The sequence below is a fragment of the Ranitomeya imitator genome, chromosome 6 (assembly GCF_032444005.1).
Source record: "Ranitomeya imitator isolate aRanImi1 chromosome 6, aRanImi1.pri, whole genome shotgun sequence".
NCBI lineage: Eukaryota > Metazoa > Chordata > Amphibia > Anura > Dendrobatidae > Ranitomeya > Ranitomeya imitator.
Genome location: NC_091287.1, coordinates 400,322,168 through 400,347,655, shown reverse-complemented (window position 1 = coordinate 400,347,655; position 25,488 = coordinate 400,322,168). Strand labels below are relative to the sequence as shown.

Below are 25,488 nucleotides of genomic sequence, written 5' to 3'. Positions count from 1 at the left end.
GGACACAGGATGGAGCAGCGCATGACAGGATGGGGACGCAGGATGGTGGAGCAGCACATGACAGGATGGGGACGCAGGATGGGAGCAGCGCATGACAGGATGGGGACGCAGGATGGGAGCAGCGCATGACAGAATGGAGGCGCAGGATGGAGCAGCACATGACAGGATGGGGACACAGGATGGAGCAGCGCATGACAGGATGGGGACGCAGGATGGTGGAGCAGCACATGACAGGATGGGGACGCAGGATGGAGCAGCACATGACAGGATGGGGACGCAGGATAGGAGCAGCGCATCACAGGATGGGAGCAGCGCATCACAGGATGGGGACGCAGGATGGGAGCAGCGCATGACAGGATGGGGACGCAGGATGGGAGCAGCGCATGACAGGATGGGGACACAGGATGGAGCAGCACATGACAGGATGGGGACGCAGGATGGGAGCAGCGCATGACAGGATGGGGACGCAGGATGGAGCAGCACATGACAGGATGGGGACGCAGGATGGAGCAGCACATGACAGGATGGGGACGCAGGATGGAGCAGCACATGACAGGATGGGGATGCAGGATGGAGCAGCACATGACAGGATGGGGACGCAGGATGGAGCAGCACATGACATGATGGGGACGCAGGATGGAGCAGCACATGACAGGATGGGGACGCAGGATGGGAGCAGCGAATCACAGGATGGGAGCAGCACATCACAGGATGGTGACGCAGGATGGGAGCAGCGCATGACAGGATGGGGACGCAGGATGGGAGCAGCGCATGACAGGATGGGGACGCAGGATGGAGCAGCACATGACAGGATGGGGACGCAGGATGGAGCAGCACATGACAGGATGGGGACGCAGGATGGAGCAGCACATGACAGGATGGGGACGCAGGATGGAGCAGCACATGACAGGATGGGGACGCAGGATGGAGCAGCACATGACAGGATGGGGACGCAGGATGGAGCAGCACATGACAGGATGGGGACGCAGGATGGGAGCAGCACATGACAGGATGGGGACGCAGGATGGAGCAGCGCATGACAGGATGCAGACGCAGGATGGTGGAGCAGCACAAGACAGGATGGGGACGCAGGATGGAGCAGCACATGACAGGATGGGGACGCAGGATGGAGCAGCACATGACAGGATGGGGACGCAGGATGGAGCAGCACATGACAGGATGGGGACGCAGGATGGAGCAGCACATGACAGGATGGGGACGCAGGATGGGAGCAGCGAATCACAGGATGGGAGCAGCGCATCACAGGATGGGGACGCAGGATGGGAGCAGCGCATGACAGGATGGGGACGCAGGATGGGAGCAGCGCATGACAGGATGGGGACGCAGGATGGAGCAGCACATGACAGGATGGGGACGCAGGATGGAGCAGCGCATGACAGGATGGGGACGCAGGATGGAGCAGCACATGACAGGATGGGGACGCAGGATGGAGCAGCACATACCAGGATGGAGACCATATACCAATATAAATGCTCGCCACCCGGGCGTAGAACGGGTTCAATAGCTAGTTTATCTATAAGTGGCAATGTATGGAACATGTAACAGCTCTAATACCATTGTGGATGTGATGTGTGGTAGCTTATTAGTGCTGCTTTCCACAAATGAGAGGACGCAGGATCACTGGTCTGTTATTTCCAAAAATGGCTTGATGATAGCGGTCATTGGGGTTGAGCGAAATGGGTCGGCCATTTTCAGAAGTCGCCGACTTTTGGCAAAGTCGGGTATCATGAAACCCGACCCCTGTGTGGGGTCGGCCATGAAGTTGGCGATCTTCTGAATCTGGTATCGGAATTCCGATCCCGAGTTCCGATATGTTTGCAATATCGGAAATCGGTATCGGAATCCATATTTAAGTGTAAAATAAAGAATTAAAATAAAAAATATCGCTATACTTACCCTCTGACGCGCCCTGGTACTAACCGGCAGCCTTTCTTCCTTCGAATCAGCGCTTGCAGGACCTTGCAGTGACGTCGCGGCTTGTGATTGGTCGCGCGACCGCCCATGTGACCGCTCGCGCGACCAATCACAAGTCGCGACGTCACCGCAAGGTCCTGCAACCGCTGATTCTTAGGAAGGAAGGCTGCCGGAAAGTAGCAGGGCGCGTCCCAGGGTGAGTATATACCTAATAGGAATATACTCACCCTCGGACGCGCCCTGCTTCTTTCCGGCAGCCTTCCTTCCTAAGAATCAGCGCTTGCAGGACCTTGCGGTGACGTCGCGGCTTGTGATTGGTCGCACGAGCGGTCACATGGGCGGTCGCGCGACCAATCACAAGCACTGTCTTCAATAAAATGGCGCCGGAAAGCGCGTACTGCGCAGGCGCCGATTCCGGCACCAGGAGGAGAAAGACAATGGCGCCGGAAATGCCGTAAGTAATAAATGGCTGTGTCATGGGGCTGTGGCACTTCATGCCACAGCCATTTGTTACTTACGGCATTTCCGCCGCCATTCTCTTTCTCCTCCTGGTGCCGGAATCGGCGCCTGTGCGTAGCAGGATGGGGACGCAGGATGGGAGCAGCACATGACAGGATGGGGACGCAGGATGGTGGAGCAGCACATGACAGAATGGAGGCGCAGGATGGAGCAGCACATAACAGGATGGGGACGCAGGATGGAGCAGCACACGACAGGATGGGGACGCAGGATGGTGGAGCAGCACATGACAGGATGGGGACGCAGGATGGGAGCAGCGCATGACAGAATGGAGGCGCAGGATGGAGCAGCACATGACAGGATGGGGACACAGGATGGAGCAGCGCATGACAGGATGGGGACGCAGGATGGTGGAGCAGCACATGACAGGATGGGGACGCAGGATGGGAGCAGCGCATGACAGGATGGGGACGCAGGATGGGAGCAGCGCATGACAGAATGGAGGCGCAGGATGAACAGCACATGACAGGATGGGGACACAGGATGGAGCAGCGCATGACAGGATGGGGACGCAGGATGGTGGAGCAGCACATGACAGGATGGGGACGCAGGATGGAGCAGCACATGACAGGATGGGGACGCAGGATGGAGCAGCACATGACAGGATGGGGACGCAGGATGGGAGCAGCGAATCACAGGATGGGAGCAGCGCATCACAGGATGGGGACGCAGGATGGGAGCAGCGCATGACAGGATGGGGACGCAGGATGGGAGCAGCGCATGACAGGATGGGGACGCAGGATGGGAGCAGCGCATGACAGAATGGAGGCGCAGGATGGAGCAGCACATGACAGGATGGGGACACAGGATGGAGCAGCACATGACAGGATGGGGACGCAGGATGGAGCAGCACATGACAGGATGGGGATGCAGGATGGAGCAGCACATGACAGGATGGGGACGCAGGATGGAGCAGCACATGACAGGATGGGGACGCAGGATGGGAGCAGCGAATCACAGGATGGGAGCAGCGCATCACAGGATGGGGACGCAGGATGGGAGCAGCGCATGACAGGATGGGGACGCAGGATGGGAGCAGCGCATGACAGGATGGGGACGCAGGATGGAGCAGCACATGACAGGATGGGGACGCAGGATGGAGCAGCGCATGACAGGATGGGGACGCAGGATGGAGCAGCACATGACAGGATGGGGACGCAGGATGGAGCAGCACATACCAGGATGGAGACCATATACCAATATAAATGCTCGCCACCCGGGCGTAGAACGGGTTCAATAGCTAGTTTATCTATAAGTGGCAATGTATGGAACATGTAACAGCTCTAATACCATTGTGGATGTGATGTGTGGTAGCTTATTAGTGCTGCTTTCCACAAATGAGAGGACGCAGGATCACTGGTCTGTTATTTTCAAAAATGGCTTGATGATAGCGGTCATTGGGGTTGAGCGAAATGGGTCGGCCATTTTCAGAAGTCGCCGACTTTTGGCAAAGTCGGGTATCATGAAACCCGACCCCTGTGTGGGGTCGGCCATGAAGTTGGCGATCTTCTGAATCTGGTATCGGAATTCCGATCCCGAGTTCCGATATGTTTGCAATATCGGAAATCGGTATCGGAATCCATATTTAAGTGTAAAATAAAGAATTAAAATAAAAAATATCGCTATACTTACCCTCTGACGCGCCCTGTTACTAACCGGCAGCCTTTCTTCCTTCGAATCAGCGCTTGCAGGACCTTGCAGTGACGTCGCGGCTTGTGATTGGTCGCGCGACCGCCCATGTGACCGCTCGCGCGACCAATCACAAGTCGCGACGTCACCGCAAGGTCCTGCAAGCGCTGATTCTTAGGAAGGAAGGCTGCCGGAAAGTAGCAGGGCGCGTCCCAGGGTGAGTATATACCTAATAGGAATATACTCACCCTCGGACGCGCCCTGCTTCTTTCCGGCAGCCTTCCTTCCTAAGAATCAGCGCTTGCAGGACCTTGCGGTGACGTCGCGGCTTGTGATTGGTCGCGCGAGCGGTCACATGGGCGGTCGCGCGACCAATCACAAGCCGCGACGTCACCGCAAGGTCCTGCAAGCGCTGATTCGAAGGAAGGAAGGTTACCTGTTAGTACCAGGGCGCGTCCGAGGGTGAGTATAGCGATATTTTTTATTTTAATTCTTTATTTTACACTTAAATATGGATCGCAGGGCCTGAAGGAGAGTTTCCTCTCCTTCAGACCCTGGGAACCATTGGAAACCCAATGCACTGCATTGGGTTTCGAGTTTCGGCCGACCCCGACCCCGACTTTTTTATAGGATCGGCCGATTTCACTCGACCCGACTTTTGAAAAAGTCGGGTTTCGTGAAACCCGACCCGATCCTATAAAAGTAAAAGTCGCTCAACCCTAGCGGTCATTATTGGGACAGATTCTGGCAATCAATGAGTGTGTAGTGGATGGGCAGAGGGCAGGGCTGGGGTAGAAGCTGACAGCGAATGAGTGTGCAGTGGGCAGACAGAAGGCAGAGCTGGACACTGAGGCCAGGTGGTGCCAGCTGTGGCTGTGAGGGTAGTTAATAAAGCCTTGGGAGCTGTCAAGTTTGGTTGAGCTGCATGGAAACAAAGTGGGTGGAGGGAATGAAGTGAAATTTAGGAGGAGCAAAAGGCAGAAACAAAAAAATGTATAAGGGTGTTGTATATTACAATACAGCGCAATTTAAAAAAAATGTTTTGATCTCAGGGTCGGACAACCTCTTTAAGATACATAGTGGCCTTATTTTATAAATGCTACAGTCTGCAGGCAAAATTTCATAAGGGAAGATTGATGTAAGTCATATTTCAAAGGAGAGGTGTAAGGTCTGGATGCAATAATAAGAAGTGTGTGGACACCTAATGCCATAAATTGACACAGTATAGAAGTACTATTTCATAAGGGGGGTCAGTGAGGGCCATATTTCATAATGATGTTTAATGTTTTGATGTTAGTTGTGCTGCTGTTTTCATATGTTGATGTTGGTTCTGGTGCTATATTCACATTCTAATTTCAGTGCCATATTCATGTACAGAAAAGATTCATGTACTGATGATTATGGTGCTGTATACATGTGCTGATGATGGTTCAGGTGCTCTATTTATGCACTAATGATAGTTCTTGCGCTGTATTCATGTACTGTTGATAGTTCTGGGGCTGTATTTATGTACTGATAATGGTTCTGAGGTTATATTCATTTACTGATGTAGTTTCTGGTTGTATTAATATAATGATGTTGGTTCTGATGCTGTGTTTATGTACTGATGTTAGTTCATATATGGAGGACTCATGTTAAAGGTTAAATTTCAACAGGGGGGACATTGAGGCAGTCATATTGTATAATTGGAATAATGTGTTCACCAAATGTCATAATGGAGAAAGCATAGGGCTACTACTTTATAATGGGGGAAAGTGAGTGCCATATTCATGGTGTTGTATTATAAATTGATGTTGGTGTTGCTGCTGCTTTCATACACTGATGTTTTAGTTGAAAACTGATCGTTCGGAGTGTTAGGTGTTAGATCCCACCAATTTCATATTGATGGCCTATTTTAACCCCTTAGCGACCGCCGATACGCCTTTTAACGGCGGCCGCTAAGGGTACTTAAACCACAGCGCCGTTAATTAACGGCGCTGTGGAAAAAGTAAATAGCGCCCCCCCAGAGTCGGATTTTCTCCGGGGTCTCGGCTGCCGGGGTCTCGGCTGCCGGGGGTAGCCGAGACCCCAGAGAACATGATTCGGGGGGGTTTTAACCCAGCCCACATTTGCGATCGCCGGTAATTAACCATTTACCGGCGATCGCAAAAAAAAAAACCACGATCTCTTTTTAATTTCTCTATCCTCCGATGTGATCGCACATCGGAGGATAGAGAAAAGGGGTCCCAGGTAGCCCCCCAATACTTACCTATCTCCCCCGATGCTCCTCGTGGCTCACGGTGGGCGCCGCCATCTTGAAAATGGCGGGCGCATGCGCAGTGCGCCCGCCGGCCGGCCCCGCGAGAATCTTTGGGGTCTCGGCTGCCGGGGGTAGCCGAGATCCCAAAGAGCATGATCGGGGGTCGGTTTTAGCGACCCCTGTTTTGCAATCGCCGGTAATTAACTGTTTACCGGCGACCGCAAAAAAAAAAAAGCTAAGTGTAATTCTCTGTCCTCTGATGTGATCGCACATCAGAGGACAGAGAAATAGGGGGATTCGGGGACCCTATCATACTCACCTGTGTCCCTGGATCCTCCAGCTGCTCCTCCTGGCCGCCGGCATCTTCTGGGCAAAAGAAAATGGTGGGCGCATGTGCAGTGCGCCCGCCATCTGTCTCCATCTGCCGGCCGGCAGGAGAAGAGCAGTTGGGGCTAAAATTAGGGTTAGGGTTAGGGGTAGGGTTAGGGGTAGGGTTAGGGCTAGGGTTAGGGGTAGGGTTAGGGTTAGGGGTAGGGTTAGGGCTAGGGTTAGGGCTAGGGTTAGGGGTAGGGTTAGGGCTAGGGTTAGGGCTAGGGGTAGGGTTAGGGGTAAGGTTAGGGCTAGGGTTAGGGGTAGGGTTAGGGCTAGGGTTAGGGGTAGGGTTAGGGGTAGGGTTAGGGCTAGGGGTAGGGTTAGGGGTAGGGGTAGGGTTAGGGTTAGGGCTAGGGTTAGGGTTAGGGTTAGGGGTAGGGTTAGGGGTAGGGCTAGGGTTAGGGGTAGGGTTAGGGCTAGGGTTAGGGCTAAATTTAGGGTTAGGGTTGGGGCTAAATTTAGAGTTAGGGTTGGCGCTAAATTTAGGGTTAGGCTTCTTTCACACTTACGTCGGTACGGGGCCGTCGCAATGCATCGGCCCGACATACCAACGCACGTTGTGAAAATTGTGCACAACGTGGGCAGTGGATGTAGTTTTTCAACGCATCCGCTGCCCAATCTATGTCCTGGGGAGGAGGGGGCGGAGTTACGGCCACGCATGCGCGGTCAGAAATGGCGGATGCGACGTACAAAAAAAGTTACATTGAACTTTTTTTGTGCTGACGGTCCGCCAAAACACTGATCCAGTGCACTACGGACGCGACGTGTGGCCATCCGTCACGATCCGTCGGCAATACAAGTCTATGGGCAAAAAACGCATCCTGCGGGCACATTTGCAGGATCCGTTTCTTGTCCAAAATGACGGATTGCGACGGATGCCAAACGACGCAAGTGTGAAAGTAGCCTTAGGGCTAGGGTTAGGGTTGGGGCTAAAGTTAGGGTTAGAGTTGGGATTAGGGTTAGGGTTTGGATTAGGGTTGGTATTAGGGTTAGGGTTGGCATTAGGGTTACGCTTGGGATTAGGGTTAGGTTTGGGATTAGGTTTAAGGTTAGGGTTGTGATTAGGGGTGTATTGGGATTAGGGTTAGGTTTGAGGTTAGTGTTGAGATTAGGATTAGGGGTGTGTTGGATTTAGGGTTTTGATTAGGGTTATGGTTAGTGTTGACATTAGGGTTGTTTTGGGGTAAGGGTTGGGATTATCGTTAGGGTTAGTGATTAGGATTATGGATCGGGTTGGGATTAGGGTTAGGGGTGTGTTGGAGTTGGGTTGGAGCTAGAATTGGGGAGTTTCCACTGTTTAGGTACATCAGGGGGTCTCCAAACACGACAGCCAATTTTGCGCTCAAAAAGTCAAATGGTGCTCCCTCCCTTCTGAGCTCTGCCGTGCGCCCAAACAGTGGGTTACCCCCACATATTTGGCATCAGCATACTCGGGATAAATTGGACAACAACTTCTGGGGTCCAATTTCTCTTGTTACCCTTGTGAAAATAAAAACTTGGGGGCTACAAAATCCTTTTTGTGGAAAAATATATATATATTGTTTTTATGACTCTGCATTATAAACTTCTGCGAAGCACTTGGGCATTCAAAGTTCTCACCACACATCTATATAAGTTCCTTGGGGGGTCTAGTTTCCAAAACGGGGTCACTTGTGGGGGGTTACTACTGTTTAGGTACATCAGGGGCCACTGGCGGACACAGTCAGAAAAGGGCCCCTGTGCAAGAACAATATATGGGCCCTTTGCAGCCCGAGAACTCCTAAAAATGCAAAATTGCACTAGCTTTGGAGCAAGAAATGGGCCCCCTTACCTCTTGGGCCCCTGTGCGGCCGCACAGGTTGCACCAATGGTATGTCCGCCCCTGTCAGGGGCTCTGCAAACGCAACATAACGCCCACAGACCATTCTATCTAAGTCTGCATTCCAAAACGGCGCTCCTTCCCTTCCGAGCTCTGCCGTGCACCCAAACAGTGGTTTACACACCCACATATGGGGCATCAGCATACTCAGGATAAATTGGACAACAACTTTAGTGGTCCAATTTCTCCTGTTACCCTTGTGAAAATAAAAACTTGGGGGCTACAATATCTTTTTTGTGAAAAAAAAAATATTTTTTATTTTCACGACTCTGCATTCTAAACTTCTGTGAAGCACTTGGGCATTCAAAGTTCTCACCACACATCTAGATAAGTTCCTTGGGGGGTCTAGTTTCCAAAATGGGGTCACTTGTGGAGGGTTTCTACTGGTTAGGTACATCAGGGGCTCTGCAAACGCAACATAATGCCCGCAGACCATTATATCAAAGTCTGCATTCCAAAACGGCGCTCCTTCCTTCCGAGCTCTGCCGTGCGCCCAAACAGTGGTTTACCCCCACATGTGGGGTACCAGCATACTCAGGACAAATTGGACAACAACTTTTGTGGTCCAATTTCTCTTGTTACCCTTGTGAAAATAAAAACTTGGGGGCTAAAAAATCTTTTTTGTGGAAAAAAAAATATTTTTTATTTTCACGACTCTGCATTATAAACTTCTGTGAAGCACTTGGGCATTCAAAGTTCTCACCACACATCTATATAAGTTCCTTGGGGGGTCTAGTTTCCAAAATGGGGTCACTTGTGGGGGATTTCTACTGTTTAGGCACATCAGGGGCTCTCCAAACGCGACATGGCGTCCAATCTCAATTCCAGCCAATTCTACATTGAAAAAGTAAAACGGCACTCCTTCTCTTCCAAGCTCTGCGGTGCGCCCAAACAGTGGTTTACCCCCACATATTGTGTATCAGCGTACTCAGGAGAAATTGCACAACAACTTTTGTGGTCTAATTTCTCCTGTTACCCTTGTGAAAATAAAAATTTGTGGGCAAAAAATCATTTTTGTAGAAAAAATGCGATTTTTTTTTTCACGGCTCTACATTATAAACTTCTGTGAAGCACATGGGGGTTCAAAGTGCTCACCACACATCTAGATAAGTTCCTTAAGGGGTCTAGTTTCCAAAATGGGGTCACTTGTGGGGGGTTTCTACTGTTTAGGCACATCAGCGGCTCTCCAAACGTGACATGGCGTCCAATCTCAATTCCAGCCAATTCTACATTGAAAAAGTAAAACGGTGCTCCTTCACTTCCAAGCTCTGCGGTGCGCCCAAACAGTGGTTTACCCTCACATATGGGGTATTGGCGTATTCAGGAGAAATGGCATAACAAAATTTATGGTTACATTTCTGTTTTTACACTTGTGAAAATAAAAAAAATGGTTCTGAATTAAGATGTTTGCAAAAAAAAGTTAAATGTTCATTTTTTCCTTCCACATTGTTTCAGTTCCTGTGAAGCACGTAAAGGGTTAATAAACTTCTTGAATGTGGTTTTGAGAACCTTGAGGGGTGTAGTTTTTAGAATGGTGTCACACTTCATTATTTTCTATCATATAGACCCCTCAAAATGACTTCAAATGTGATGTGGTCCCTATAAACAAAATGGTGTTGTAAAAATGAGAAATTGCTGGTCAACTTTTAACCCTTATAACTCCCTAACAAAAAAAAATTTTGTTTCCAAAATTGTGCTGATGTAAAGTAGACATGTGGGAAATGTTATTTATTAACTATTTTTCGTGACATATCTCTCTGATTTAAGGGCATAAAAATACAAAGTTTGAAAATTGCAAAATTTTAAAAATTTTCGCCATATTTCCGTTTTTTTCATAAATAATCGCAAGTAATATCGAAGAAATGTTACCACTAACATGAAGTACAATATGTCACGAAAAAACAATCTCAGAATCAGCAGGATCCATTGAAGCGTTCCAGAGTTATAACCTCATAAAGTGACAGTGGTCAGAATTGCAAAAATTGGCCCGGTCATTAAGTACCAAATTGGCTCTGTCACTAAGGGGTTAAATATAGGCAATCAATATCTTCTTATCGGATATCTCCTTTTAAGTATATTATGTGGCCATGCACCTAGCTTGCAAATTAATATACATTTACCATATTAATAAAATTCTACTAAAATTTATTTATGTTATAAGTTTATTTTTATTGCATAAAGCATTAATAGGTTCTGTTCAAATTTGCTTTGGAGGCTCTTTCAGTTTCCTTCACATTGATGGAAAACATAATATGTAGCTATTTATGGTAAAATGATGGACACCATAACAAAAATTAGAGATCCAATTATTAGTCAAATGGGTTCATTGGGCTCTGTTGGTGCCTATCATGTGACAAATACATTATACGTTGAATTGCATACTTTGCTTTTATATCAGAAAAAAGTAATTATTTTATCTGTATTTTTTATGCATAGTGATTCTGGAATACGTGAATAAATCCATCAGGTAACTATAAAAGGTTTAGCCCCAAAACTTTATTTCATATTATCAGATATTGAATACCATTCTCTCACTGATATAAAAATTGTATAATGTTAAGAAGATTTTGTTCATTTGTTGGATGGATAAACTGCACATTCAGAAAATGTACAATTCAGCCTTAGTACATTTATTATAATTTCATTTAAAACATAATTGAAAAACCCAATAATAAACATTTAATTATAAAAAGTGGAAATTTGCCTTGGAGATCAAAATTCTTTCGGGATTGTACATTTTCCATGTGTTTCACATAGAATGTAATGAGGTTGCTCTTCTGGGAGTACAGATCCACTAAGCATTTTTTTATTTTTAGTTTATTATAACATTAGTGTAATGAATGTGCACATAAAGCTAAAGTAACAAAAAGTATTCTATGAACTTATTTTGAATACTTAGATAATTTTATACATGTGCCAAGGGCTTGTAAGCACCTGCTAGATGCCCCAGGGTCCTGACAATGGAGATTCCCCCATAGGAATATTCTACTGTATATATATTGCTGCTTGTTGAAGTATTGGAAATTAATCATTGAGGCACACATCCCGTTCTTCATGCCTCCATGCATCACTATTTACGTATATTCTCAGTTCAAGATGAAATCGATTTTAATCATTTCGCGAAATCTTACTGGTATCAGTTTTACAAACTCATCTGTCAAGATTGATGAAATGGCACAAGGCATAACTATTCTAATAATTATGTTGATCTCTTTTTTAATTTTTATCACTGTTGCAGGCAACAGTCTTGTCATTGTATGTTTTATAGAAGACAAGCGGCTTCGGAGCAGCAGTAACTTCTTCCTTTTAAATTTAGCTATTTGTGATTTTTTAATAGGTGAGTTTTATATATAAATATGTCTTTGTTATGTTATATCATGGCTAGAACCAGAGTTTTAGCAGAACTATGGCAGTAGCAGATCTATAGCTGTAACAGCCGCTATGCTGCCCAGGGATTAAGGGTCTCCCCTCAACTGAGAACATTGTACCTCTGCTACTCAACACTACCATGTTCATTCTCTGATGTGTGGTACTGTGATGCACACCATTGCTCTTAGTGTCGGTTTTAAGACCATCGTCAATAGCACTGGGACCATCAATCTGTGTTCTGTGTCCTACTATACCTACTTCATACAAACCAGTATGGGTGTTGTAAATGTACATTTAAGGAAAGGTTCTCCAAACAAAAGCTTGTTTGCTGATCAGAAAATTCTGACATCGTAGAATATACGTAAATAATACACATCTAGCACTGAACTACATTTGTCACTTTCCTCTTTGGATCTACAGTTCCAATGTGAACTCAAAGAAAAAGCATTAAAGGTTCCCTTTAAATCCAAATGGCCCGAAAGTTCTCTTAATACAGTTTGTAAATAAAAAAAGAGACAATCATTTAGTTTAATAATATGACTGGTGCACCTAAAATTAAATGGGTTGTTCACTACTTATTTTTATTTTAAACAATGGCCAATTGGAGATAGTCTGATCGCTTTCTATTCCAGTTCTGACTGCTTACGACTGCTGCAGTCAATCAGTGGCTGCTAACTTGCAGCAGTGTTCATATGATTTCTCCCTGGTTGGACATAAAAAAAAGACTGGTGAGGTCTGGTAGGTGGCTATCCATTTTTTTTTCTATTTTAAGACTACTATGCGAATGATGATGATAATGTGTGCAAACTGTAAAGCGCTGCGTAATATGTTAGCGCTATATAAAAAAAATAAATAAAGATTACTATGCGCTTATTTTAACCGTTCATGTTTACACTTTTATTTTTTCCTCCCTTTCTTTTAACAGCCATAACTTTTTCTTAGAGTTTTTATTATTCAGTTGAGGTTATTTTTTGTAAGACGAATTTCAGTTTTGAATTACACCACAAATTTTACTATACAATGGGCAGCACAATGGCTCAGTGGTTAGCATTGTTGTTTTGCAGGGCTGGGGTCCTGGGTTCAAATCCCACCAAAGACAACATCTGAAAAGAGTTTGTATGTTCCCCCCATGTTTACGTGGGTTTCCTCCGGGTTCTCCAGTTTCCTACCACACTCCACCGACATACTGATAGGGAATATATATTGTGAGCCCCAATGAAGATAGTGCTAATGTAAAGCGCTGTGGAATTAAAGGGAATCTGTCACCTACTTTTTTGTATATAGACTGCAGCCACCGCCATCAGGGGCTTATCTACAGCATTCTGGAATGCTGTAGGTAAGCCCCCAATGTAACCTTTAAGGTAAGAAAAACAAGTTATATTATGCTCACCCATGGGCAGTCCTGGTGCCGTCCGGTCCGATGGACGTCGCAGGTACGGGTCCGGCGCCTCCCATCTTCATGCGATGACGTCCTCTTCCTTGCTTCCTGTCGCGGCTCCTGAGCAGACGCACTTTATCTGTCCTGTTGATGGCATCGCAAAGTACTGCAATGCGCTTTGCATTTCATGTATGGCGTTGATGGTTTCATGGATACCAATTTGGCACATATGCCGCTGTGATCACTTTAAATTGCAATTTTTTTAGGGTGATTTGATGACCATATTAGAGTAATCACCATTTTGTCATTTTACTCCATTTTATATTCTTTCACCGACTTATGTTACTTTTTATTATAATGCAGAGCTTTTCCTGGTTTGACACCCAGACTCTTGATTTTAATGCCATGACTCCAAAATAGAGGTTGTTGAGATTCAATGCTATATTTACAGGTGCAAGAATTAATTGGGTTCTGTTTGGAAGCATGGTTGCATGGGACTACATGGACACCGTTAATACAGCAGATACAACTATTAGATTGAAGCTATCATCAGAAAATGATCTTAGTAACACACAGGGGCGTAATGATCACAGTCGCAGAGGTTGCGACCATGATCGGGCACGTGAGTGTGGGGGGACCGCCGACGTCAGTAAAAATATCAGCTGGATGTGCGTTTGAGGAGACCCGCCGGGTCTGTGTGCTGCAATAATGGCTGCTGGCCAATGAGAGGCCGGAAGCTGATGTGGGTGTGTACATGACTGGCGTTGCATGGCAGTGACATTATGTGCTCCACTCTGCTGGCTTCAGGAGTGGGAGTGGCGTGGGAGTGGATGGGAGGTGATTATAATTGTTTATATTTTTCTACGCTTTAAAGAACAGTGGCAGAACGGGGAACATATATACCAGGATGGGAGATATATATACCATGATGGGGGACATATATACCAGGAATACCAGTATGCTGTCTGTTGTGAATTCCGCTCTTGGGCTCCCTCCGGTGGTTGTAAGTGGCACTTTTGTGAGTTCTGCTCTTGGGCTCCCTCCGGTGGTTTTAAGTGGAATGGCTGCTCCTTGGATTTAGCAGTCTGCAGCTGCTTCCACTGATTGTCTTTCTGCTCGGCTATTTATGCCTGGCTCTTCCCTTCAGCCAGTGCCACTTGTCAATGCTTCCTGGTTGGATTCACATCTCTCTTGGATTTCCCTGATATCCTGACCAGTTCAGCAAAGATAAGTCCTTTCTTTGCTCTTTTCTGTCCACATGTTGTGGACTTATTCGTTCTGTGCATTCTATGTTTTGTCCAGCTTGTCAGCATGGATTAATTCAGTTAAGCTGGAAGCTCTGGGAAGCAGATTTACCCTCCACACCTTTTGTCAGGTGTGGAGATTTTTGTAAACTCTGTGTGGATTTTTGTAGTTTTTAATACTGACCGCACAGTATTCCGTCCTGTCCTATCTATCTAACTAGACTGGCCTCCTGTGCTACATCCTGGTTTCATTCTACGTATGTCTTTTCCCTCTCCACTCACAGTCATTACTTGTGGGGGGCTATCTATCCTTTGGGGATTTTCTCTGAGGCAAGATAGTTTTCCTGTTTCTATCTTTAGGGGTAGTTAGTTCTCAGGCTGTGACGAGGTGCCTAGGGAGTGACAGGAGCATCCCACGGCTACTTCTAGTGTTGTGTTGAGCTTAGGGACTGTGGTCAGTACAGGTACCACCTCCTTCAGAGCTCGTCCCATGTTGCTCCTAAACCACCAGTTCATAACACTACAAGTGGCCCAAAATGAATTAAATGCATCTCAAAAGAACGAAAAAAAAATTCTGAGCTATTTTTTTTTCTGTGCTCTGTTTTGTCTTTTTTTTCCTCTTGATCTCTGGGTGGTTCAGGATTTATGCTCTGGCATGGATGTTCAGGGTTTGTTTTCTCGTGCGGATCAACTTGCTGCAAGAGTACAGAGTATCCAAGATTATGTTGTCCAGACTCCGGCTTTGGAGCCTAAAATTCCTACTCCTGATTTGTTTTTTGGGGACAGATCCAAGTTTTTGAACTTTAAAAATAACTGCAAATTGTTTTTTGCTTTGAAACCCCGTTCTTCTGGTGATCCCATTCAGCAAGTTAAAATCATCATATCCTTGCAGCGTGGTGACCCTCAGGACTGGGCATTCTCCCTTGAATCAGGGGATCCGGCATTGCTGAATGTAGACGCATTTTTTCAAGTGCTCGGATTATTGTATGACGAACCTAATTCTGTGGATCATGCAGAAAAAAACCCTGTTGGCCCTGTGTCAAGGTCAGGAAGCGGCAGAATTATACTGCCAGAAATTTAGGAAATGGTCTGTGCTCACTAAATGGAATGAGGATGCTCTGGCTGCTATTTTCAGAAAAGGTCTTTCTGAAGCCCTTAAAGATGTTATGGTGGGCTTCCCTATGCCTGCTGGTTTGAGCGAATCTATGTCTCTAGCCATTCAGATTGCTCGGCGTCTGCGCGAGCGCAAAGCTGTGCACCATATGGCAGTGTCCTCTGAGCAGAGTCCTGAGCCTATGCAATGTGATAGGATTTTGACTAGAACAGAATGGCAGGAATTCAGACGTCAGAATAGGCTGTGTTTTTACTGTGGTGATTCTGCTCATGTTATTTCTGATTGCCCTAAGCGTATTAGGAGGTTCGCTAGGTCTGTTACCCTCAGTACTATACAGCCTAAATTTCTTTTATCTGTGACCCTGATTTGCTCATTGTCGTCCTTTTCTGTCATGGCATTTGTGGATTCAGGCGCTGCCCTGAACTTAATGGACTTAGAATTCGCCAGGCGCTGTGGTTTTTCCTTGCAGCCTTTGCAGAGCCCTATTCCTTTGAGGGGCATTGATGCTACACCATTGGCCAAGGATAAACCTCAGTACTGGACGCAGATGACCATGTACATGGCTCCAGCACATCAGGAAGATTGCCGTTTTCTGGTGTTGCATAACCTGCATGATGTTGTTGTACTTGGTTTTCCATGGTTACAGGAACATAATCTGGTGCTGGATTGGAAAACTATGTCTGTGACTAGTTGGGGTTGTCAAGGGGTACATAGTGACGTTCCTTTGATGTCGATTTCCTCTTCCCCCCTCTTCTGAGGTCCCTGAGTTTTTGTCTTATTTCCAGGATGTAGTTGATGAGCCCAAGTCCAGTTCCCTTCCTCCACATAGGGACTGTGATTGTGCTATTAACTTGATTCCAGGTTGTAAGTTCCCTAAGGGCCGACTTTTCAATCTGTCTGTGCCAGAGCATGTCGCCATGCGGAGTTATGCTAAGGAATCTTTGGAGAAGGGGCATATTCGGCCGTCTTCGTCACCATTGGGAGCGGGTTTCTTTTTTGTTGCTAAGAAGGATGGCTCCTTGAGGCCCTGTATAGATTATCGTCTTCTTAATAAGATCACGGTCAAATTCCAATACCCCTTGACTTTGCTTTCTGATTTGTTTGCTCAGATTAAGGGGGCTAGTTGGTTTACTAAGATTGACCTTCGAGGGACATATAATCTTGTTCGTATTAAACAGGGTGACGAATGGAAAACTGCATTTAATACGCCCGAAGGCCATTTTGAATACCTCGTGATGCCATTCGGGCTCTCTAATGCTCCATCTGTGTTCCAATCTTTCATGCATGATATTTTCCGCAATTATCTTGATAAATTCATGGTTGTATATTTGGATGATATTTTGATTTTTTCCGATGATTGGGAGTCTCATGTGAAGCAGGTCAAGATGGTATTCCAGATCCTTTGTGATAATGCTTTATTTGTGAAGGGGTCTAAGTGCCTATTCGGAGTTCAGAAGGTCTCTTTCTTGGGTTTTATTTTTTCTCCCTCGTCTATGGAAATGGATCCTGATAAGGTCCAAGCTATTCATGACTGGATTCAACCAACATCTGTGAAGAGCCTTCAAAAAATTTTGGGCTTTGCTAATTTCTATTGCCGTTTCATTGCCAACTTTTCCAGTGTGGTTAAGCCCCTTACTGATTTGACGAAGAAAGGCGCTGATGTGACGAATTGGTCCTCTGCGGCTGTTGAGGCCTTTCGGGAGCTTAAACGCCGATTTACTTCTGCCCCTGTGTTGCGTCAGCCAGATGTTTCTCTTCCTTTTCAGGTTGAGGTTGACGCTTCTGAGATTGGGGCAGGGGCCGTTTTGTCTCAGAGGGATTCTGATGGTTCTTTGATGAAACCGTGTGCTTTTTTTCCAGAAAGTTTTGCCTGCGGAACGCAATTATGATGTCGGCAATCGGGAGTTGTTGGCTATGAAGTGGGTGTTTGAGGAGTGGCGACATTGGCTTGAGGGAGCTAAGCACCGCTTTGTGGTCTTGACTGATCATAAGAATCTGATTTACCTCGAGTCGGCCAAGCGGCTGAATCCTAGACAGGCTCGATGGTCCCTGTATTTCTCCCGTTTTGATTTTGTGGTCTCGTATCTTCCGGGATCTAAGAATGTTAAGGCTGATGCCCTCTTTAGGAGTTTTTTGCCTGATTCTCCTGGAATCCTTGAGCCAGTTGGCATTCTTAAGGAAGGGGTGATTCTTTCTGCCATCTCCCCTGATTTGCGGCGGGTGCTTCGGGAATTTCCTGATAGATGGACAAGTAAGGTAATTTCTGAGGTTCATTGTTCAGTGTTGGCTGGTCATCCTGGGATTTTTGGTACCAGAGATTTGGTTGCTAGGTCCTTTTGGTGGCCTTCTTTGTCGCGGGATGTGCGTGCTTTTGCTGTTCCCGCACTAGTGGGTTGCTTTTGCCTTTGCCGGTCCCTGAGAGGCCCTGGACGCATATTTCCATGGATTTTATTTCGGATCTTCCTGTTTCCCAGAAGATGTCTGTTATCTGGGTTGTTTGTGACCGGTTCTCTAATATGGTCCATCTGGTACCTTTGCCTAAGTTGCCTTCCTCCTCAGATTTGGTTCCATTGTTTTTTCAGCATGTGGTTCATTTGCATGGCATTCCGGAGAATATTATGTCTGACAGAGGTTCTCAGTTTGTCTCTAGGTTTTGGCAGGCCTTTTGTGCTAGGATGGGCATTGATTTGTCTTTTTCTTCGGCGTTTCATCCTCAAACTAATGGCCAAACTGAGCGAACTAATCAGACCTTGGAAACCTATTTGAGATGCTTTGTGTCTGCTGATCAGGACGATTGGGTGGCTTTCTTGCCGTTGGCCGAGTTTGCCCTTAATAATAGGGCTAGTTAGGCTACTTTGGTTTCACCTTTCTTTTGTAATTTTGGTTTTCATCCTCGTTTTTCTTCGGGGCAGGTTGAGCCTTCTGATTGTCCTGGTGTGGATTCTGTGGTGGACAGGCTGCAGCAGATTTGGACTCATGTGGTGAACAATTTGACGTTGTCTCAGGAAAAGGCTCAATGTTTTGCTAACCGCGGTCAGTGTGTTGGTCCCCGGCTTCGTGTGGGGGATTTGGTTTGGTTGTCTTCTCGTCATGTTCCTATGAAGGTTTCTTCCCCTAAGTTTAAGCCTCGGTTTATTGGTCCTTATAAGATTTCTGAAATTATCAATCCGGTGTCTTTTCGTTTGGCTCTTCCAGCCTCTTTTGCCATTCATAATGTTTTCCATAGATCTTTGTTGCGGAGCTATGTTGTGCCCGTTGTTCCCTCGGTTGATCCTCCTGCCCCGGTGTTGGTTGAGGGAGAGTTGGAATATGAGGTTGAGAAAATTTTGGATTCTCGTTTTTCGAGGCGGAGGCTTCAGTATCTTGTCACGTGGAAGGGTTATGGCCAGGAGGATAATTCTTGGGTTGTTGCCTCCGATGTCCATGCCGCCGATTTGGTTCGTGCTTTTCACTTGGCTCGTCCTGATCGGCCTGGGGGCTCTGGTGAGGGTTCGGTGACCCCTCCTCAAGGGGGGGGGGTACTGTTGTGAACTCCGCTCTTGGGCTCCCTCCAGTGGCTGTAAGTGGCACTTTTGTGAGTTCTGCTCTTGGGCTCCCTCCGGTGGTTTTAAGTGGAATGGCTGCTCCTTGGATTTAGCAGTCTGCAGCTGCTTCCACTGATTGTCTTTCTGCTCGGCTATTTATGCCTGGCTCTTCCCTTCAGCCAGTGCCACTTGTCAATGCTTCCTGGTTGGATTCACATCTCTCTTGGATTTCCCTGATATCCTGACCAGTTCAGCAAAGATAAGTCCTTTCTTTGCTCTTTTCTGTCCACATGTTGTGGACTTATTCGTTCTGTGCATTCTATGTTTTGTCCAGCTTGTCAGTATGGATTAATTCAGTTAAGCTGGAAGCTCTGGGAAGCAGATTTACCCTCCACACCTTTTGTCAGGTGTGGAGATTTTTGTAAACTCTGTGTGGATTTTTGTAGTTTTTAATACTGACCGCACAGTATTCCGTCCTGTCCTATCTATCTAGCTAGACTGGCCTCCTGCGCTACATCCTGGTTTCATTCTACGTATGTCTTTTCCCTCTCCAATCACAGTCATTACTTGTGGGGGGCTATCTATCCTTTGGGGATTTTCTCTGAGGCAAGATAGTTTTCCTGTTTCTATCTTTAGGGGTAGTTAGTTCTCAGGCTGTGACGAGGTGCCTAGGGAGTGACAGGAGCATCCCACGGCTACTTCTAGTGTTGTGTTGAGCTTAGGGACTGCGGTCAGTACAGGTACCACCTCCTTCAGAGCTCGTCCCATGTTGCTCCTAAACCACCAGTTCATAATAGCTGTCCATCATAAGGAACATATATACCAGGATGGGAGTTATATATACTAGGATGGGGCCCATGATAAGGGACATATATACCAGGGTAAGGGACATATATACCAGGATGGGGGTATATATACCAGGATGGAGCCCATGATAAGGGACATATATACCAGGATAAGGGACATATATACAAGGATGGGAGTTATATATACTAGGATGGAACCCATGATAAGGGACAGATATACCAGGTTAAGGGACATGTATACCAGGATGTTAGTTTTATATATACTAGGATGGGGCCAGTGATAAGGGACATATATACCAGGATAAGAGACATATATACAAGGATGGGAGTTATATATACTAGGATGGAGCCCATGATAAGGGACATATATACCAGGATAATGGACATATATACAAGGATGGGAGTTATATATAATAGGATGGAGCCCATGATAAGGGACATATATACCAGGTTAAGGGACATATATACCAGGATGGGTTCCATGATAAGGAACATACATACCAGGGTAATACCAAGATGGAGGTATATATACCAGGATGGGGCCAGGAAGGGAAACATATATATCAGGATGGAGAACCATGTATATGTTCACCAGGATGTGGTGCCCCTGGTAAAAATCTTTCAACAGGGACCATCGGACTCTAGTTAAGTCATTATTAATAAAGATAAAACAAAAACATAGGGCATTAAGTTGTCATTTTTTATCAAAAAAGTGTAAAAGCCATTCCACTGCAACAAGGTATACCCAATCAGCATAATACCAATCTCAGCTATCTAACCACCCTATAGTTGGACTTGTGCCTGACTGTGTTTAACATCTGCCCATGGAAAGCTGAGTAGATAAGGTGCACGGTCTATATCACAATCTTCATTAAAATAGTAAAAGAGAAATCTTGCAATTTTCACATTGGCCACTGGAACATTTTTTAGTCTCTAACTTTCTGTTGTTTCAGGAAACAGCACATGTGCATAGCCACAGTGCTTAGACTGCTTAGTTTGTGCAAAGATCATTGTAAAGGGAGAGGGAGCAGGGTCAGCTGTGACACTGCCTATTGTGAATGATGGTCCTTTATTATCAGATGTGTATAGATGTCTTCCTGCCTCTGATAAAATGAAGTCTTGCTGAAAATTATATCTGGAAGGACAGGAGGTATGATTTTAAAAAAGCCCCATTTGACTGGCTCTCATCTAACCAAGGCAGAGGCTCCACAGGACAGGGGAAACAAAAACCACATGGCGAATACATTAATTTAAGTACTCTATATTCCCTCTCCTTTGTAGTAGCTATGGCTTGGGTGAGTTTCAGTGCTCGGAGATCTAGCGCATTGTATTTTATGTTTTTTATGTGTCTTTAAGTGTATGATTGCTGGGTGACTGTGAACATATTCCACCAGAGCTGTGTGGCCACCCACATGAATCTCCGAATGCTGCGCAATGAACCTGGGTCATCAAGGTTTCAGGATATTGTTATATGGTTGGCACTCAGGAAAAGATTAAAGTGACAGGTAGCCAATCTCCCTTGTGTTATTAGTTAAGGACCTCTGCAGGTCTCTGGAATGTGTAAAAACCAGAGTCAGGGCATTGTTCTTTGCCATCTGTTTAAATAAGCACTACCACAAAACTTTTTACTGTCTTTCCCTGTGTAAATCTATATGTTGGGAAGTGTAACTGTAGTAATGTACTCACTGATCAGCGTCTTTCCTGGTTTCCATCTCTACTCCTGTCCTTCTTTGGTTCATGTGATGGATATTCTGACTTGCAGGATCACACTGTGCCCTATGTACGAGCCGGAAGTTGCTTTTGCAATGTAAGCCTAACGTGCATCTTTCTGACACTTCATAGGCTTACATTGTAAAAGTGACTTCCAGGTCACACTTGGGCCTTGAGTCATACAAGAGTTAACGCCAGGAATCTGGTGTAAAACACATTAAAAGGTCGCCCTAAAGGGAGAGGAAGATATAAGGCACGCTCACTCGAGCGTATGAAAAATCGATCCCATTTTCATAGAGGAGAGTGGGACGATTTTTTCTTACTTGTCATTCATGCGCTGTCTGTATGCATTCCGTTTCATTCAGTAGCTGTTAGTCTTTTTTCAGGACCATTTACGTTTTCCTATGCTGTAGAATTGTACTGTATCCGTAAAAATCGGGTGCCATACTGATGGTCCTTATGGCATGGGATTTTTTTTTCCCGCACTGTACTGATTTCAGAATGAAATTGCAGCATGCCGAATACAGCTGAGAAAAAATATGCAGATTTGCAGCACCTCATTGAATAACATTGGTTCAAGTGCAATCCGATAAAAAAGGGGATTTTAAGCAGGTATATTTTATAAATTGGGACTTAGGACTAGAGGTATTTTGAGTAATAAAGTTACACTATTTTAATAAAGCCTATTGTGAATGTAGTTGCTATCAGCTCGTTATTTTAGAGGATTCAGTGTTAGCCTTCGTACAGAATTTTTGCTTTACATGTGACATGTTTTGTCGCAAAATGGTTTGTAGTAAGTGTAAAAGTACGTTAGTACGTGTTTGGATGCAGTACAACTGGCTCAGAGTAGAACCGGCGAATGAGTTAGTTGATATTGGTACAAAGGATGACAGATTGTGGATCACTGAGTGGTCATTAAAAACTTTATAAACTTACAAATGTACATTGGATGGAATAGTGGTTTTGTGACTCTAAAGGTACCGTCACACTAGACGATATCGCTAGCGATCCGTGACGTTGCAGCGTCCTCGCTAGCGATATCGTCCAGTGTGACAGGCAGCAGCGATCAGGCCCCTGCTGTGCTGTCGCTGGTCGGGGAAGAAAGTCCAGAACTTTGTTTCGTCGCTGGACTCCCCGCAGACATCGCTGAATCGGCGTGTGTGACACCGATTCAGCGATGTCTTCGCTGGTAACCAGGGTAAACATCGGGTAACTAAGCGCAGGGCCGCGCTTAGTAACCCGATGTTTACCCTGGTTACCATCGTTAAAGTAAAAAAACAAACACTACATACATACCTATCGCTGTCTGTCCTCGGCGCTCTGCTTCTCTGGTCTGGCTGTGAGCACAGCGGCCCGAAAGCAGAGCGGTGACGTCACCGCTCTGCATTCCGGCTGCCCGGCGCTCACAGCCAGACCAGAGAAGCAGAGCGCCGAGGACAGACAGCGATAGGTAAGTATGTAGTGTTTGTTTTTTTACTTTAACGATGGTAACCAGGGTAAACATCGGGTTACTAAGCGCGGCCCTGCGCTTAGTTACCCGATGTTTACCCTGGTTACCGGCATCGTTGGTCGCTGGAGAGCGGTCTGTGTGACAGCTCTCCAGCGACCAAACAGCGACGCTGCAGCGATCCGGATCGTTGTCGGTATCGCTGCAGCGTCGCTGTGTGTGACGGTACCTTAAGTGTATAATGCAGTAGTGCAGTATAGAAGATCCAGATATCAGGGATTAGTCAAGTTAAGTAGATTCCTCTTCTCGTTCCCATTTCTGCAAATGTGCTTGTGGATGTTCCCAGGAAAGTCTGAGACTCCAGAACTGATTATGGGATCTCCAGACAAGGACCTGGAATAGCAATGAATATTGTCAAAACCTATGAACGTCAGCGGACACTAAAGAACTTTGAAAAATAGTTCAAAAGGGCACATTGCTGTCTCTGGGTCTTCTGTTTTCCAATATTATATTGTGCTCAAGTACACTGTATGGCTATAGCGTGTCACGCCTGGAAGCCGTCCCTCAGAGTGTAGCTCTGTCTTATGGCTCTGATAAGATAACAGAGCATTTTCCTAACACCATCATTAGTAAGTATTAATATATGCATATTTTCACAGGAGCATTTTGCATTCCATTGTATGTGCCTTATATGTTCAATGGCGAGTGGAAGCTAGGAAAATTCCTCTGCAAGCTATGGCTGGTCGCCGACTATATGATGTGCACAGCGTCAGCCTTTAATGTTGTTCTTATTAGTTATGATCGATTTCTGGCTGTCACTATGGCTGTAAGTATTGTTCTATTCTGTATTCTAGTATTACTGCATCATGTTAATAGCTGATAAAACACAAACAAAGTGTGCACTGTAAAATTGTAAAGTGTTTTCCCTGATATAAACTTTTAATGTAAGCGTCTTTTTTTCACCATTTTATAAATATTTTTCCCCAATTACATGTGTATATGTGTATATGTGTCATGTAATATACATGTACAGTATATGTGTGTGTGTGTATATATATATAATGTGATGCAGTGACCCCTGTGACAGCTAGGGGGCGCTGTGAGTGCTCTTTGGCATGTGCATGGAGGCATATCTATTGTGATAATCGTGGTGAAACAGTGACTGGCTGTGTTGTGAATGGCCGATATGTGTTGCAGAGGGAGTCTGCGTAGTAAGTCTGATGCAATGTTGTTGTTCTGGGACCTGTAGTCCCTCAAGAGTGTATATATATAGTGTAGCTGTAAGGGAGACTTACTAGGCTAGTTGTGTGAGATGGGTGGGACAAACTAGCCACACATCCACACTCCCACCCAAGGGAGTGGTTTAAGGGTATATAATGTGACCAGGGTGTGGGTCACATGGGTCCCGTGTGGTTCCAGTGGAAGGTCCTGGAGAGCCTGTGTGGTCCTGGGAGTAGGACTGGATCCCTGAATAGCACACTGAACCACCCGTGTTGAATTTCCTGGGAGTAGGAGTTCTGAAGAGCACATGGTGGGGCTTTGGACCTGGTGAGCTGGGTGTGTTGGATTTCCTGGGAGTAGGAGTCCTGAATAGAACACTGTACAATCCTGTGTTGAATTTCCTGGGAGTAGGAGTTCTGAATAGCACATGGTGGGGCTTTGGACTTGCGGGTGGCCTGGGGTGTTTGACGAGGTCCTGAATAGCACCTGGACAGGTCACATGTGCGGTTCATGTGGGGAAGCAACCGTCCTTCGGTGGGTCTGGACTGACTAAGATATGCCGCCCAGGCAAGTTGGTAATCCCTGTGAGGCAGCTTTCCCGGAGGAGAGGACTGACGAGGAGTCAGCAGGTGGAGCAGGAGCTCCCGTCAGGTACCTTTACAGACTGTTGGGGCTTGTGATGTTCCATGAACTGTGTGGTATCCCACGGTGACTGAACGGAGTGAGGTTCGGCGTGTTTAGAGACCGCGACCCAGTGTCATATGTGCTTTATGTGACTTGGGACATTGGGGAAGTGTACGGCGTACGGACACCCATGGTAACTGGGCAAAGTGAGAGGTCCAGCATGTTTAGTGTCTGTGAGACAAAGCCGTAAATGTGAGTCAAAGCCGTAAATGAAGTGTTAAGACAAAGCTGCAAGTTAATATCACCAGTTGGTGGCTATTGTGTTCTATGGAATGTATAATATGAACTGTGCATAACCCGGTTTATGACACCTTAATAAACCGCATGGACTGCTTTGTGTTCAAAAATCGTGCCTGACTACGTTAATCCCGTGCCAAGCGAGCGTCCCCCAATACACTTAGTGAGAGCAATCTTACAATATATATATATATATATATAT

At 46.0% G+C, this 25,488-nt stretch overlaps 1 protein-coding gene across 1 annotated transcript in view; it reads left to right on the top strand.

Annotated features, from left to right (window-relative positions):
• The first annotated feature begins 11,648 nt into the window (after nucleotides 1-11,648).
• LOC138643401 (histamine H3 receptor-like) overlaps nucleotides 11,649-25,488 on the top strand; it is a 32,483-nt gene continuing 18,643 nt past the window's right edge. The window contains exons 1-2 of the mRNA XM_069732317.1: nucleotides 11,649-11,889; nucleotides 23,804-23,970. Coding sequence (XP_069588418.1) covers nucleotides 11,649-11,889; nucleotides 23,804-23,970 — 408 coding nt within the window. The remainder of the gene's footprint in view (nucleotides 11,890-23,803; nucleotides 23,971-25,488) is intronic.